General features: G+C 42.5%; 1 protein-coding gene across 1 annotated transcript in view; it reads left to right on the plus strand.

Annotated features, from left to right (window-relative positions):
• PHLPP1 (PH domain and leucine rich repeat protein phosphatase 1) overlaps window positions 1–17544 on the plus strand; it is a 129891-nt gene that overhangs the window by 105229 nt on the left and 7118 nt on the right. The window contains exons 11-14 of the mRNA XM_084509882.1: window positions 7674–7874; window positions 8866–9028; window positions 13319–13449; window positions 16877–16981. Coding sequence (XP_084366008.1) covers window positions 7674–7874; window positions 8866–9028; window positions 13319–13449; window positions 16877–16981 — 600 coding nt within the window. The remainder of the gene's footprint in view (window positions 1–7673; window positions 7875–8865; window positions 9029–13318; window positions 13450–16876; window positions 16982–17544) is intronic.

Consider the following 17544-nt stretch of genomic DNA (forward strand, 5'->3'; position numbering starts at 1 on the left):
AAGGTTTAGGTTTATCCCAGTATGGCATTTCAGTCTTGATTTGCTTTAAAGAAACTTTAAAGTAATTTTTGTACTTAAATTTTTATTTTATTTTAAGCTATTGCATACCTGTCCGCATTCAGCTGTTGGTAGGGTACCACCTTTGAAAGAAAAATGATGATCAGCAAAGTTGTTCTGATATTAATTACTGTTGCAGTTGGGACTTTACATAAAAATGCAATCAAAACGATCAAACGTAGCAATGCTGCTGCTGTAATAATTGCAATCACCAGTTATGTTTCTGTTTAAATGCAATGAAAATCATATGGGAAAGATGTTTAACAGCAGCAGCTGTAATTGTCTTGTACAAGAGTTTGAGAAAGTCATTCCCATTAGATGTTGCATGAACTTCAGATGTCAAACCTTGTAGAAGTTTTTTCATGAAGGCTGCAAAATTAGGTCAATTTAAAATAATCCTATTTACAGGTCCCAAGTTGAAATTCCTGTCAACTTGGAGAGGAAAGAAACCTTTAAGTAAGATTCAGAAAGCTACTGGCATTTGAGAAAACAAGGCGAGCAATACTTCAGTAAATTTATTTACAAGTTGTAGGTCTTGAATGCAGATTAGTGCAATCCTGGCAGAGAATCTGCATAAAAATTATTGGGCTGCAACTCACCTTTTTAAACTGAGCTACAGAACTGTAGACAGCTTTTTTTTCCCCCCTTCCTTTTTTCATGATGCCAAAATGAACAAGCACAGGCTAAAACTAGAATTGGGGCTAGACTTTCAGAAGTTGGCAAAATGTTGGCTGAGAAGAGGTAGAACCTAAACCTGCTTTGAATAGCATATTCAGTGGCTGCTTCCGACTTGGAGACTTTTTCCATCTGCAGCTTTGAGGTGACGCAGCTTCCAAGCAGCACAGGGAATGTGTTTAAACTTCTCTACAGGTATTAACAGAACAGGAGGTGAGCACAGCTTACCCATTCTGGGATTTCATCACCACTGCAGCCTCCCTCGTTTGTGATGATGACAGAAGCAGTGAGCTTGCGGGGCTTTCCCATGTTGCCTACCCCGTTACTGCCTTAGAAGACTTGACTTAAAAATGGTTTGTCCATGCTCCTATTCCTGCTGCAGAAGTGATACCTGTGAAGGAAAATAGCAGCCCCCGATGGAAGGGTTTTACGCTTGAAATTTCCTGTAGCAAACATCTTTCTCTTCACTTTGCTTTTAGATGTTTGCTTCTGTCAGCAGCTAAAGGTCTGGACCAGGGAAAGGTGTTTAGGGGTTCTGTTCGTTTTTCAGAAAAGGTGAGATGTTTCTCTTCTCAAAGCATCCCCTGGGAAGCACAATCTGTGCTGCCAGACGTGTCAAGGGAATTGGGTTTCCTGTGTGTAATGTTGGACAAATCACTTTACAGAGCCCTTATCTCTCCACAAAGTGACTTATCTTCTGCGACATGAAAAGATGGGTTTATTTTGGGGGGAAGGTACTCAAGTCTATGCAGTTGGCAGATGATATCTTGTCTCAATATGAAGTCTCACGTTGTGAATTATAAGCGCTTTCTCCTTCTCAGTCCTGAATATTTGACTACGTGTCTCTGAAGCGCGTTGGGCAAATGCCAGCACAAACACTGGTGAGCTTTGACATCCAGAAGACCCGAGAAAGGCAGGGAAACCAGGGCATTGGTGCGCATGGAGGGAGTATCACTTTCACCAAAACAACAACAAAAACTGAAAAACCTCTCCGTTCTCTTCATAAAATGTATGGACATCAGTTTTGCTCTCTTTAACCCTTCAAAACCAATTAAAAAGATGGATTTTCTGATGAAGAGTATAATTTATGGTTATTTTGTCTCTTTTTTTTATTTTTCTTCTGCTTTAAACTGTTATTTGAGAAGAAACGGAGGACTTTCTGTGAAACATTGCTCTGACCAAGACTGAACTTGGTTCTGTTTATTCTGCTGAAAGTATGCACATCTTGATCATGTTAGCAAGGATTTCTCTTGTTGGGTGGGGATTTTCTTGGCAAGACGAGCGCCACCGAGACAGCCAGATAATCTGTTCATTTTTCATTACCAGATGCTGCGAAAATAGAGAACTCATGCGAGTGTTATAGCTGATGGGAAAAACTCCCAAGCAGAGTCCTTAACCTTTCTCTTTTATTTTTATTTTTTTTTTTGCACACCTGCAACCCCACAGCCTTTTGTTTCTACTCGCTGCTTCATTTGTTGTGTTGGCAGATGCCTTTCCCGCTCTGTCCAGTTCTCGTACAGCCTTTTTGCTGCCTTCCTCGACCAGCTTGCAGCAAAACTAACAGCGTAAGGCCATGAAAGCAGTTCTACGAAATGTCCTTTGGATCAGATGGGCAGGCATTTAAGAGTTTAAATGCGCCGAGTTTAGTAGAAAAACAGTGGCAGTGGGTCAGGTGGGTCTAAAAGTGGAGAGACAGTGATGAAGGTCAAGGGTTTGCCTGTTGCCTAAACTTTCTTTCCAGTGTTTGTGGATGTTGTAGCTGTAGGCAGACCTTTAAAAGAGCCCCTGGATTATTTAAAGCTGTTATATGGTGAAGGTCTAACTGTGATCTGCCTCGATTAAATCTTGAGCTTTCTGTTGGTTTGTGGTGTCCGGCAGTGGCTAGAGTGGAGGCTAAGCCAGTGTCAGCTGTTCAGAGCCCGTCCTCTAGGCTCTTTTCTGCACCATTCTTGTTTTCAGCTTTGTTCAGCTGTTCTTACCTGTTTTGATTTTGTTGGTGGTGGTGGTTTTGATCTGATTTATTTTTTTTTTTTTTGCTGGAGTTCTGGAAGGTGACCCAGTTAAACTTGTTTGATATTTGCCATTTCCACCCACTGTGGCTGCTGCCTTTTTATGCAAGGACTCATACATATCGTGGATACAACAGGAGTGAGAGAGGAAACAAATTCAAATGAATGCAGGGAGTGTTTGACGCACGTACTTTGGTTGCAGAAGTGCTTACCTGCAGTTGTTTCGTGGTTGGTAGGTCAGGGTTTGCAAACAGATATCTTAGAAACTGGGGATGTCTCGGTTAATGAAACAGCTGAAGATAGGTTAGAAAGTAAGAGCTGAGGTGGCAAAAGCACTCAAACATAGTTGGCTTGCGTTTTTGGCGGTTCATCAACAGGAAGGGGATTCACTGGAGTGTTTTTGTCCTTTTTTTTTTTTTTTTTAAGGGAGCAGAAGTTCTTTGCATAAGTTTGCAAAAAACTTCCTTGGTCATTTTTTCCCCCAGACACACCAATCTGAAAGGTTTCTTCCTCTCACACACTTGCTACTGCAGTCGTAAATTATTTCAGGATTAGGTGATGAGAAATTGAGGGCATGTCTCTGCAGAAGGGACTGAAGAAGAAATTTTCTGTTTTGATTGCTCGGTGCTGATGGAGATCTTGGGGCACAGGCCAAGCTGGAGATCTTGATTTTTCCACGTATTTTATTTTACAGCTGCAGCATTCTTTCCAACATTTATCAATACTTCCAAGCTAAGCTCAGTGGTTTTGACTTGCTGCTGCTTTGTCGCTGGATACAGTTTTCTGTGCTGCTCTTACTAATGTTGAACATTCGTAAGCATTTTGGAGTACTTAAATTATTCCTGTGGTGGCTGTGTCTTTATGGCAAGCCAAGTTTGCCAAGCTAGCTCAGAAGATGCTGAGGAATTGGGAGATGCTACATTAGTGACACCTAACAGTTTAGCCTGTGTGTGTGCTGGAGGTAGACTTCTATGTTGAAGTGAAAAAAAAAAACAACAAGATTTTGAACCTTTTGCAGCTTCCCATAGATTTTCTTCCCCTGCTTTTGGAAGTTCAAACTCAGTTCAGAGCCCTCTGGATTTAAATAGGGAAGGCATGTGAATGCTGCATGCATATTAGGTCTGTTCTGTTGAATTAGATCCATGCCCTTGATTCTGGTGTATTCTTTGGGACAGTCTTTATTTTCTCTTGGAGAAGTTGAGTCTAGCAAGGGATTTTACTTTAATACCCCATAAAAATACTCCAGCCAGAGTTCAATGTTTATATTATTACTCCAGAGGAGAATTTGCACCTTGTCAATGCTGACGAATTCTGGCATCCTCCTGCCAATGCTTTTCTTTCTTTCTTAATCCCTGACACTCTTCTAGTACTTGTTAATTCACGCTCCCCTCGCTGCATTATACTCTGCTATGTGCGCGGGCTGCTGAATTCAGGATTTTGTAGTGATGCTGTACTTTGTTCATGAGCTTGTGGTGTAGTGTGTGGGTGGAATTGGAAGGGGAAACAATTAATTTGGGACTGAGCTTTAATACTTGACGTTCTGCTTCCATCTGATAAGCAGTACGAGTGGGATATCTTCAAGGAACATGAATCAGTTCAGGTCCATGCACAAGAGAGATGGCAACAATTGTGCCCAAGTAAATTTCCTCTCCTCCAGAGGGCACTTGGAAGATGTGCCTTCTGAGCTGGTGGCTGGCACAGTGCGTGAGGATGAAGGAACAGGGGAGTGGAAATAACCCAGTGGAGGACTTCTGTGTTAAATCAGAGGGAAAAACTGATGGGCAAGTATAGATTTTTTGGGCAGAAGAATCTAGCACAGAATCAACAAAGCTTTATGCAGCAGCAATCTGCTAGTTCGTTCTGTCCTGTGCCCAAAGAGCGGTGTCTCTCCTTTAATCCAGAGAATATTTTGAAAAAAGGATCTTTGGAGAATGTGTTTTTACCATTTTAATGTAACAGCTGGTCAGAAGGAACATGTAAATAAGCAGCATACTCTTTTTCTCATGGTATCAGCTATCTTTTGAGAATTAAGCTACAGATGGAGATTGCTACGTGACTACCCTGAATCGGAGTGCTGCGTGGTTGTGAGTGTGCACGTGGAGGTGTTTGCTAGGTGTGGTGAGGGTGAAAGACCCCTCTACCACAGGGTGCTCATTCTAGGCTGCTGGCAAGATGTTGCTAGCCACGTAAGCTCTGCAAACACCAAGGCACTAAACAGTAGGTCAGGAGGCTGGGGATTTACTTCCAGTGTTGTCATATCACTCTCTGGAAGACCTGGCAAAAGGTGGGGAGGTGGAAGGATACAGGGCAACAACTCTCCTCTCTGCTTTCCCCATTGGAAAACGTGCGTTCAAAACCTGTTTTTGGCAGGAATATGCAAATTTCAACCACTTTTAATGCCAGCGAAGGAACAGCTTGAGATTTCTCGTTGTATTCTACTAATGTTGAAAACCTATTAGAAACGGAACGCTTCCTGATTAATTTTTCTTTTGAATTTAGGGTGGCTTCTCTATAGTAGATCGTATCAATTCCAGCATCATCAGAACAACATGCACTTTCTTGAAGATTTCAGCTGTGTTTTGGGATAGCTGTATTTGAGCAAACCTAAATTCTTCTGTGCATTAGGAACCTCATAGCCATAGGAAGCTCTATAGGTTATCCGTTAAGCTCCGTCTGGTAATTAAAGGAAGGTACCTGTGAACCACTGCAATTTATTCTGCTGCATCCTACAGGAGCATAAGGAGAAATACAGATTCCTTTTCAAGTGGAAGATGCCTTTTCTTGAGGTTTTTCTGGTTGTGTGTTTTGGTGTTTTGCTGTTACCTCCTCGTCCCTGTCATATTCCTGGGAAAGGGCGCTCTTCCCTGCAGCCTTAAGCCTTTTTATTACTTAAACCTTTCCAGACTGAGCTGAAGATGACCATTTTCTACTGCGAGCAGTACAAAAGGCACCGTCGTGGCTTTAATGTTAATGAAAGTGCCTTTTTGTGGAGAGAGAGGGATTGTCGTGGATATTAGAATGAAGTTGCCCAAGTAATAATTGTCTATATTTTAGCAATAGGTGTGCTTGCTGGTGTGTAATTAAGCACAGGAACTGTTGATGTGGTATGCTTCAGTTTAATAATCCAACTTTGAAAGAGCTTAATATATTTTTAGTTTATACCTAGAGGGCAAAACTGAGCAGCCTCCTTTTAGAATAAGTAAATAATGTTAAAAACCCTTTCAAATGCTTATTCCCTTCTCTGTTAATCCTCCCTCTCCTCCCCTCCTCCTCTGGAGTTCCACCACCCCTGTGAATAATGAATGAGCCTCAGGATTAAACTGTGTCTCCGTAGTGGACTCCTCGGTCTGCGTAGAGCAGCTAACCTAGTTTCAGTTCTGTGCAGCGCTGAGAGGTTTTTGCTTCTAATGGAAATATTTTTAAATCCTTTGACGTCCCACGTGACTTCCCTGTGGCATGCCTGACCCTTATTTGCTGCCGAGCAAGTTGCAACCAGCTGCAACTCATGCAAATCCATCTCATTCATTAGCAGACCTGAAAGGTCAGCGTGAATTCCCGTGCACTGAGGCGAGGCGGGGGAAGAGCCATCAATATTTTATCACTTTCTCTTCAGATCGATGACAAGGACGCACATACCTTTTGTGTCCTGGTCGCTGGCCTTACGGGTTCCAGCCAGCTCATTTCTGAGTCCTGTGTCTCGAAGGCAGCTGTGACTGTTTTGCTGTTAGCTGGTAGGAGCAGTGCAGCCTGATTTCAGCGTGCTCACTGCAGGCTGGCAGCCACACATTTACTTCTGTATCACAAGTTCTCTAAGGCAGCCTTCTCTAAAACAAGGAGGGAGGAAGAGAGGTCTTAATTCTCTTGAAAAGACCTGGTCATGCCAGAGTTGGTTACTAAAGGCTAAATGGCCTTATTCTTCCGTTTCTTTGGGATTGCCTGTGTGAATTCTAGCTGTGGAGATGCTAACAGTATGCACCTTCCCACAAGTTCTGCAGTCACAAAACTCCCTAAAGGAACATGAGTCGGGAATCATCTGTGTACAGAATGTCACTGGCCAGAGTGGGCAGTGCCTCTTCTTCAGCAGGTCCTGCTCCCACCCTGGCAAGGAGCCTCTGAGGGAGAAAGAGTAACTTCATTTCTATGCGTCTTCAGTCCTTGCTGCTTGTAGTGGAGTTGCAGAAAATATTGACAAGGGCTTCTGCTAGGGGAAGGACACTCCGGATCTATAGAGGGAGCTGGCTTGCTTGCTGCATAGATCAGCAAGCATCTAACTTCTTTAATTTAATTGAACATTGGCTCTGTTTCTCTTTCAAACGTAAGAGGTAAATTACTGCTTGGGTCCCCGGCTGTGTTTTTTTGTGCGTGAATGGTATGTCTTCAGTTGTCCAAATATTCACAGAGAACTTCTTCGTATTTTGTAGATGTTTTCAGGCCTTCAGGTTAAAACAAACAAACAAAAACTCTCTGTATCCTAGCCAGTATTTAAAATACTGAAAAAATGGCTGGCTTTTTTTTTTTTACCAGTGACTTTTTTTAGTCATTTGAAGGGCAGCTATGCTCTCGTGCTTCACTGATAATGAGTTGAGAATTCATTTTTACGTGGAACAAATATGGAAATGATGTGGTTTGCTATTGCTGTTAGCTGTACGTACTTCTGTAGTAACATCAGCAGTATGAGGTTTTCATAAAAGGACAGAGGCATTTTGACATACTTATTTTGCTGCTGTTATGTTCATAGAAATGGGTTAACTTAAAAATGGGACCAGAAATGTTGTTTTTGTAATACTAGACTTCTGCTCTTTCTGTCCATCATTGTGCACTTGCTGCTTTTGATCTTTATTTTAACTATCTTATAAATAGAAATTTTATTTATACTTTGAGACAACCTGCAGGATGTTTCACTGAACTCCCTTATGCAACGTTTCTTTGCAGCCTGAGGTTTCTTAATGCCTCTGCCAACAAACTGGAAATGCTTCCTCCAGCCACGCTTTCTGAAGAGACCCATAGCATCTTACAGGAGTTGTATCTGACCAATAACAACCTCACAGATAAATGTGTACCCTTGCTAACGGGCCATCCACACCTCAAAATCCTGCACATGGCCTACAATCGCCTACAGAGCTTCCCTGCAAGGTAAGTAACTGGTGTTACTGCCACTGGCCCACCAGTGGGCAACGTGAGATATCTTCACACTGAGAGCTAAGTTGCCCAGAAATCTGGCGGCGCAGGTTGTATTTTGAATGTAGTGATACTGCAGTGGGTGGATGCATCTGCTCTGCCCTGTTGCACATTGCTAACCCCCCCCTGCGTTGCACAGTGTTTGTTGGTGCCTTCTGATTGCACTGGGAATTCTTTTCAAGTTGATGAATTCAGCATGGCTGCAGTATGCTTCTGAAGTCAGTCAAAGAGATCTGTTTTTCCCAGTTTGGTCACCTTGCTTGCACCTGATGGGCTTCTCCTTGCAGGAGATTTGTAAGCATAACAATCTGAAAATGTCCTTTGGCAGTGGACAAAGCAACACCAGGAAAAAAATCCTCTCGCTCCCGAAGGAGATTCTCCCTTGGCAGCAATTTAGATGAACTACTGTACTTTCAATTCACTCTGGTTTAATCAGAAATCTTTCAAGTGTAAGATGTGCTGTAAAGCTGATGGGGTACAACCTTGGAAAGGAGATGCCAATAAATAAAGGAAGAGACATCTCTGTCCTTGTGGGATGTTCTGAGCAACTGGGCTTCGGTGGCAAGGAGAGATGGAGAGGGAGGGAGGTGAATAAGGCAGTGGGGCTGAGCAGGATGCCAGAAAGTGGAGGGGAAAATCTGGGATGAAGTGGAAAGCTAGGGTTGGAAGAAAGGTGGAAAAAGTGAAAGCAAGCTGGTAAGCAGAAAGAATGTAAGCAAAATAAGTCACTTTGAAAGTAGAATTAACAAAAATTGGCAGAAGCAGCACAGATCTTGGTTCCACAGCTGTCAGCATCTGATGGGAGGAGAGGTGGCAGGCACTGCTGTGAACAAGGGCCAAAGTCTGCCACTGTATTTTCTTAAAATCATGAAAACAACTGCTCTTATCACCATTTCAAAATGAAACATGTATGCGTATTAACAGCAAAATTCTCAAACTCTTGTAGTAAAATGGCCAAGCTGGAAGAGTTGGAGGAAATTGATATTAGTGGGAACAAACTGAAAGCCATTCCAACAACCATCATGAACTGTAGGCGCATGCACACTGTCATTGCTCATTCCAACTGCATCGAAGTCTTCCCAGAAGTCATGCAGCTTTCTGAAATAAAGGTAAGACATGAATGTGCTGTGAAAGACGCAAAGTAGTGCGTGCTTTTCCAATTCTGTTCTCCCCTCGGGTCAGTCATTGCTGCAGGATGGTATATTCTCAAAAATCGTGGGCACTGACAGCTGCTTTTTTGCCTGAGGTCGTGGGTAAAGCACTCACCCCCGTGCTGCCTCGTAGTGGAAGGGAGGAAGGTCCTCAAAATCTGATTTTACACTCACCTTCACCACATCCCATTTTCTTTGCCAAATAAGTGTTAATTGTCTTCCTGTGGCAGTCTCTTATGATACGACTTAAACATTTGCCAAGAGCTATACACAATTAACTCTTGCTGCCTCGGCAGTTGGTTAATTCCGTAGGAATGGACTTTGTTTTCAGCACGTGTTTAAAAACTGCTGAAGCTGCAAAATAGGATAGGCCTTGGGGACAGAGATAAATTCCAGGAGCGCAGGATTTGAGCAGTTAGGCAAGCTACTTCAGTTTTCCTAATTGCAGTCAAATTTTGCACAACTGGAGGAACGCTTAATCCATCTTGGGTGTGTTACCAGAAATAATTCTGGGCTGTTCCTGACAGTTCTTTTTTGTGAGACACGTTCCTTGCTTGACCATGCCGAGAGCAATACCGCTTACCTTCTGTCCGTCAAGTTTGTGTCCCTCCTGGCCACAACGCAGAATATTTCTGATTGCATGCCATTTCCACTGCTCGGAGCTGGGAGATGGTTAACTCATAGCATACGAATCTTGTGGTGGAATCGAAAAAAATCTATCTTTCATTCCCTGAGTTTGAGAACTGATTACCTATTCACGGGATCAAAGCAACTTGTGTGTCCTTCGCACACTCTGCAGAGTCAAAAGGCTAAGTTCCCAGACTGGTCTCTGTGCTGCAGTGTCTGGGGTCATGCAGAGCAGCAGGAGGAATACTTTTTTTGGACAGTGAGTACACGTAAAGATGAGCTTTGTGGTTCAGGCCAGGAAATCTCAAACAAACTTGTGGCTTTTTGAATACTCCTCCCTGTTCGGAACAATGGCCAGAGGAAACTGAGGGCCATTTAGAATCGATTAGAAGTAAAGCTTTTCTTCTTAGAGGAAGAATTGGGGTGGGGGAGTGAGGCTCTGCACAGTAAACATTTCTTTAAAATATGAGGGCATTTTTAACCAAAAAAAGGAGGATAATGTAAACATGTGATAAGGAATAACCATCTTTCTCCTTTTTGTTCTCACATCTTGGGGGTAGCTGAATGTTTTTAAGAAGTAGCAGTATTCAGAGTGTCTCTCTGCTACAAAGCTTAGCAGAAAAATGTTCATGGAAGACCTGGTGTTTTACTCTTCCTAAGTTACTTAGTTCCTACAGTTATTTAGTTCTTTCTAGCGAAATAAAGAGGCGTGGATGTCATCAACTGTTTTGCAACTAGAGAAATAGTGTGCATGCCTTCACCAGAGAGTGTAGTGCTCTAGGACTCCACCTTTGTGGATAGAAAATGCCTCGTCAGTACCCACGTCTGGTTTGGACTTAGGTGAAACTTAGGAGTTCGTACCGCTGCCAGATCCCTGTGCCGTAGCCTTGGTGGGCACAGGGCTGCTTCTGGCCTCTTGGAGATTTCTCTGGGTCAGGGCTTGGAGCTTGTGCAGCCCGGCTGTATCCATTACTAAGCATGACTGGAGATCCTCTTTGGATGTTTAAAAGCATTCAAAATGTGCCAAAGCAAGGTAAGAAGCTGGAGCTTGAGTTAGGGGTTTGATAGTTTGGTGAAGAAGCTTGCTTGTAGCAAAGCGCAGAGTTGCATAGTCTCATGTTAATGATTGTCGTACTTAATCATTAATCTTAATTGAGGTGGCATTCACATACTCTAAACTTCTTAGTAAACTGTTACCTGAGGTAATAGCTGCTTTGCTTTGTATTTAATTAGCCTGAGAGGCTGACACATTACATTTTTTGAGTCAGCAGTACTGGAACAGTTATGATGTTGTCTGAAATAATTTCAGGGGGAAAGCTAATATAAGAGATGATGCTTTTGTACTTAGAGTAACTTCAGGGTTTCCAAACACAAGGTCATTTCAGTGAAACAGTTCTCTAAGCTGATTTTGCATACTACTGCTAAGGCTACAGAAGTTCTGTGGTGTTCTGTGCATTAAAAAGCCCAGCAAATATCCCTGAGATAACTTGATAAACCATTTTTATTTTTTTCCCTAAAATTGAATTTTGAAGAGGCTACCAGTTTGTGTACCTTCTTGTGTGTTAAAAGATGGTTGAGGGTACGAAGTGAACCAGGGAGATCTGGCAGCAGTAGCATCTCAAGGAGGAAGCTCTCAGTGTTTGATAGTTTCTCTCCTAGTTAGGTGAGTTTTGTTACGCCCACCTCCAGTCTCAGCTGAAGATAGCTCAAGCCTCTGTCAGCTACGGCCAGGACAGTTGCAACGCCATAAATGCAGTGTGAGCAAGTGCTGAATATTAAATTATGGCCAGCACCTGGGCTGTGTCCTGTGTGCAGTTGCATTTGTTCTTCTGGTGCTGCCCGGGTGGGGCTAGCCAGCTTACATTAAAATGACGCACAAGGAAATCAGGACCGGTTAGGAAATAGGTTTTCCTGCTTGCCTGGGGAGTAGAATAAGGACTAAATTTAACATAGATATGCAGAAAGTCCCTGCTAACCTATTCTTCAAGCAGCACAAATGAAACCTGAGAAACCCTGATCTGATGAATAAACTATTCCCTGGTACCAAGGGATCTGCTCTAGACTGTTGCTGCCTTCAGCATATCGGGCATCTCCTGAGAGCAATGAGACGATTTCACTGATTTTGGTGCTCCTTATTCCAGCGTTCTCTTCCAACAAATTTGCAGTGGCACTGGGGTGTTGAACCCAGCAAGACCTGCTGCTGGCTTCGTTAATCTGAGAAGTAATTACCGCTGCTGTGGAAGCAGCAAGCAGTAGTGCAGGAGAAAAACAACTCGCTGACAGAAGTCTTCTGTTAAGCTGTCTACTGTTTAGTTTGTATGATGGATTTAAATTCTGATTTCTTTATCAGGCTTAGGTAATGTCAGCAGTTTGTTCTTCCTAGATAATGAGGCCTCGTAGCAGACAACTTCGGGGTTCAAGATGCGGTCGTTATCTGCATTGCATATATCTAATCAAGCGTTAGATTTTTCTTTTCCAAATTTTACCAGGTTATCCTATGTCTTCCTCCAGCTCAGGACCTGTTATCTTTGAATATACATAGAAAAATGCAAGTATCTTGCTTGTATCAATGGAAATTACGTATTGGTCAAAGCATGCAGCTAGAAAAGTTGTTCTCCCTTCCTCAACCTACCCTAAGGCTGAAAATAAGGAACTCCTTTCTGACGGGTGTGGGTATTTCTTCTGTCCTCAGTTAAATATCAAGTGGTGCATGCTCTATTTTTTTTTATTTTTATTTTTTTACTGTTTTTGGTATGTGATACACCTGTGGTCCTCTGATAGGGTTTGAAGAGTTGGTTCTGTTCTAAAATGCCATGGTTTTGTGTACTGACTTTCGTTCGGATATGCAGCTTTAACTATGTTTGGCTTGGGATTTTGTCACTCTAGGGCATTCTAGGGCACTCTAGCTAATTTGTGCTTAGCTGGAGGGTAGCCAGCGTGTTTTTCTGCTGATATAATATCGCATTTTCTTCTGAAATACTTCAGCTTTAGTTTTTTTTTTTTTTACTTATTTTAATTCAGATTTAAATATGAATCCTTCTAAGATGATACAGATTAAAACCATGTTGACGACTGCTCTGATATTTCTTTCCTTTTCCTCCTTCTACTCCTCCCTGCCCTATGCATTCATAAGTGCTTATTTTTGATACCCCTCAGTAAGCATCAAATTCCTGAGTGTGTTCTTACTTACAGTGTTTATATGGACTTCAGAGGAGGGACTGCTCTGATAGTGTCTTAGAATCCCTAGCCTCATTTTTCTGTTTCCTTTATCTGTTAAAAAGCTGGCAACTGTTTTCGTTAGTAACTTTTTTCCTTTAATACTTTATTTGTTAATGAAAATAGTGACCATCTTTCTGTCTGCAAAGAGCAGACAAACCTTTCTGGTTTTACAGCATGATTACACCTGGCTAGAAATGGAAATGGGATGAACATATTTCTAGGTGTCCCAGACATCTGTGAAGAAGGCTTAATGCCAATGAAGAACCACTTACTTAAATGAGTAATTTTAGGTCTTGGCTGCAGGCTCCCTTATTCATGAAACGTGCATTGCTGCATTTAATCACAGTTTGATCTTAATGACATCTGAATTCTCTTGCTTATTTAGTTGCTTTCTTTTTGCAGTGCGTGGATCTAAGCTGCAACGAGCTGAGTGAAATCACATTGCCTGAAAACCTGCCTCCAAAACTGCAAGAGCTGGACTTGACTGGAAATCCCAGATTAGCCTTGGATCACAAAACCCTGGAGCTGCTGAAGTAAGTTAACTTACAGAGTAGAGGGGGTGCAGAATGACTCCTGTCATTAATATGTGACAATATACACAAGTGTCGTTTTCCTTAAGACACGTGACTCCTTGTTGACAGTGGATCAAACAATAAGACTGTAGTTCAGAAATTAATACTCAGCCTCATTAAGAGCATGACTAACCTACTTCAGTGCGGTTGCTTTCAGCTGTGACTCCTGAAGGGGTCTGTTGGGCCAGTTGGATCTCCTTTTTACCGCTGACATTAGATTCAACCAAAATGTTCCACTGTTGAGATGCCAATAGCTGCTTATTAAGTTTTTTTCTTATTTTCATCTGTGAAATTTTTCTTACATTCATCTGTGAATTTCATTCACTATGATCCTTGTTACCTCTTCACATAACATTTTTTGTTATCCATCAAACCTCTCTCTGCTTTTGTCCTTTTTTTTTCTTTTTTTGCCTTATTAAAACCTGTCCTGAAGGTTTTGTCCTGTTTGTTTTCCTGCTCCATGGCTCAAGTGCCATCCGTAACTGAAATGCACCAAGCGTCTTCTGCTGCCTCCTGTAGTGTCTTGTGATATTGCTGCAGTAAAACAGATAATCTGTGGATAGAGGTGCTGCCTTAAGCCTTTCTTGTTTCCTGGAGAGAACTGCACCAGCTCTGAGTTTCATTCTGAGTCCCTTTGATGCTTAAATACTGAATGATTCCAAGAAGGGCTGACATCCTTCGAAGGGCTGAGCAGTTGCTTCATGTGGTTTGCCTCTAAATGGTTAAGATCCAGCACTGAAGTATTAAATCTCATCTGTTGTGACAGCAAGGGAATCTTGGCATGAGTTTGCTTTTAGCTTGAATCAATGGATATTATAAAATTTAAATGGAAATGGGAATAATGAGTTTTTACAGATAAAAAGCAAGAGTCTGTTTCACAGCATATGAGGAGGAAAAAAAAATCAAGAGGGGTGTTTGTCTTTTTTAAGAGCTGCTGATTGTGTGTAGGAAACCTTCCTGAAGAAGCAGTGTGTAATGCTGCTCTGATTTGTAGCGTGTGTCTTATATATATAAAATCAAAACTAACTGAGTGGCACCTGAGCTTAAAGTGAAAAAAGATCCGCTTTTCCTGTGTATGACCAGCAGACAAGGCAGGCAAACTAATCTCTTGCCCATTCAATATTCAGGCTTCATGTCTCATAGGAGTATTGTACAAATTCAAGTGATAAGTAGTAGAAGAATAGTGTGGCCCAGTGGCATGCTGTATTTGCACTGACATTTCACAGAAAACTTTCTTCTTATACATGGTGTTGTTGTTTTGTTTTTTTTTTTAAATAATTTACTCACATGATTTCAGGTCTATTCTCATCCTTGTAAATGCTCTTTAGCTGTGTTCGGACATATCAGGTGTCCTTCAGGACTTCTTAGTGGTCGTCTCTACTGATACACTACGGTGACTTCCACAGTGTGCTGCCACAACTGACTGTGAGGAAGGAGATGCTCCTTACATGTCCTTTTGTGGCAGGCACAAAAATACTTGTGCACTTGGTGCTTTTTATATCTTCCTCCTGCGTGTAAAAGGCAGCTCTCCATCTGTGCCCTGGCAGGATTTAAGCAGGTAGTAGGTTAATATGTAGCCTGTGTTCTGTTGAGAAGAGTCCTGTCATGCATGCTTGCTTTTTTCATATCTGTGGAGGTCTTACGGGAGGCTTGCATGCTGACGAGGATGTTGCCAAGTGATTTATAGGGTGTAAGAATTTCAGTAGCAATTATAATGAGAAAAGGAAAATCTGGGGTTGCTAGCTACTGTGATTTTTTTAGGAAAGAGCATCTGGTTCCATTACAACATCATAAATGAGGAGGAAAGTAACCCATGCAGTACGGAAGCCCTAGCCCATCTTCCTTGTATAGGATGTGCTGCTGGATATCATGTTTCTGGGTGCTTGGTCTAGTAGTGTAACTGTACCACTGAGGAAGCTGCAGGCGATGTGTTGAGGTAGCTTTATTCACCACTGCTGGGAAGTGTTGAGACATCTCCGGGTCCTTGACCTGCCCAGGAACAAGGGGTCAGTCAACCCAGTTAAAAAAGAAACAGAAAAAACCCTTTTGATCCAAGTTCCTTTGCCCTGGAGGATAAACGCCTTGTACAAGAAGCCTGTGAAGAAAGTGTCTTTGCTTGTGTTTGCAGGATTTTGCATGACAAATTTAAAACCTCTGCTGCTTGAGAACAGATCCAGGTTTCCAGTTTGATTCAGACTTCTTTTGTAATGCTCTTGGTGAGGTGTCGTCTTTATATTTGTCTCACAGAGGGCTGCAAATCCAAGGGCTTGAAACACCAACGGTTCCAGCATGATTTATGTAATTTGTTTGCTTGTAATGTGCCCTCGCTGAGGTACGTCCTGACTATTAGCAAGAAAAGAAATCAGTCTGGATGTGACAGTTCTTCAGGTTGTCTGAGGAAAGCTGTGAAATGCGGAAAAGACTTGATGGTGTGTTCAGGTCAGGTGGGGGGTTGCACGGAGGAAAAATGAATCTTTGGAGTGAGCAGTTAGACCTTTCTGCCCGTGTCCTTTTATGATTCATTCGGTTCATGAAAGGTTTGGGTGCCTTTGAAGTTCCTGCAGCGTGTGGGGAGCTTGCTTTCACTGCCTTTGGAAGAGAGCGGAGGGGAGCGCAGGGGAGGTCATCATAGCCCTGCTCTGGCGGGGAGAGAAGAGAAGCACATAAACAGATAGGGTTGGTCCCTTTTTAAGTCTTTGCTGTGCCGTGTGAGATATTTGAAATTCAGGCTAAAGGCTATGTTGGTAGTAAATTGGAGGGTAGAGGATCAAGGGCCTCGGCAAAAACTGGACTGTAAAATTGCAGAAGGGCTGCGCTCGCTGCCTGGACTACAGGCCTGCTCTTGCAAGTCCGAGCAGCCCCAGGACAGAGCTGGTGTCTGACTCGTGGGCATTTTCTTGGAAGTCTGTTACTACATGTTGCTGTTTCTGAAGACTTTTTTTTTTTAAAATTTGGTGTGGCTCATGCAGTAGGTTTCATTTGAGTATAAAGAAAAGAGCCCAGAGACTTATTCCTAACATGGGTGGGAGGGAGATGTTAGAAAATCACTCCCCATACCGGCTTCCATCAAGTCAGTGACAAATTTGCCTTGTATTCCCCCTGGGCCAGGGTGGAAATAAATAGCTCAGGGGTGAGGGAAGGGAGAAGAAAAGCTGGGTAAGCAAAAGAGTGCAGCTGACACCCTCATAGAGGCTGTTATTTATTGCTTTTTTGTTCTTTGTGTACAGGCACATAAAAGTAAACCACTTTGGGTGTCCTGCTTTTGAATGTGTTGCTAAAGAACTGGAAGGAAGAAAAAAGCTTCTCTCTTTTCTATCTCTATGTTTTATGCTGGATCATGTCCGTACGTTAATCCCGTGCACCTTTCCCTTCTCGTTTCTCCTTACAGCAATATCCGTTGTTTCAAGATCGACCAGCCCTCAGCTGGTGATGCTTCAGGAGCTCCAGCAGTGTGGAGTCATGGTTACACAGAAGCATCAGGAGTTAAGAACAAGTAAGACCTGGCGTTGGTTTCATTATACAAGCATCCTAGCAGCAGAGTGCGCCTCTATGCTGATACAAAGAAATCCTTTTTTTTTTTTTTTTTTTTTTTTCCCAGTGAAAGTTTGGGGAGGTTTTGGGCCTCACAAAGGCAGAGGCCATGCCATGACTCTATATTTGTATACTGGGCCCCTGCCTGGCTCTCAACTTTTTTCTTTGTTAGGAATGTTGCTAAGATACAAGTGTAACCGACACATTTTGTCTGTGCGAGCCTCCAGTGCTTGCAAAAGATCCGAGTGTTTAAAAGCATTTTCCTCTTTGCAAAGCTTCTTTATCTTCTGCTAAAGGATGTTTACCAAGCAAAGCGGAGATACTAAAGGAAGAGGCAGAATGGCCAAAACTCTGAATATTCATAGTATGGGGAGCTTCTGTGACTAAGGCAGCACTTGACAAATAATGTACCAAGAGTCTGCTAGTCTCTGTGCTGCTGGCAATGTGATGAATCTTTCTTTGTTCCCTAAATACCTCTTCAGAAATCCTCGGCTACCTAGGTTTCCCTAGCAAGTGCCAGCAAAC

This window comes from Aythya ferina (genome assembly GCF_964211825.1).
Source record: "Aythya ferina genome assembly, chromosome: 2".
Taxonomy (NCBI): Eukaryota; Metazoa; Chordata; class Aves; order Anseriformes; family Anatidae; genus Aythya; species Aythya ferina.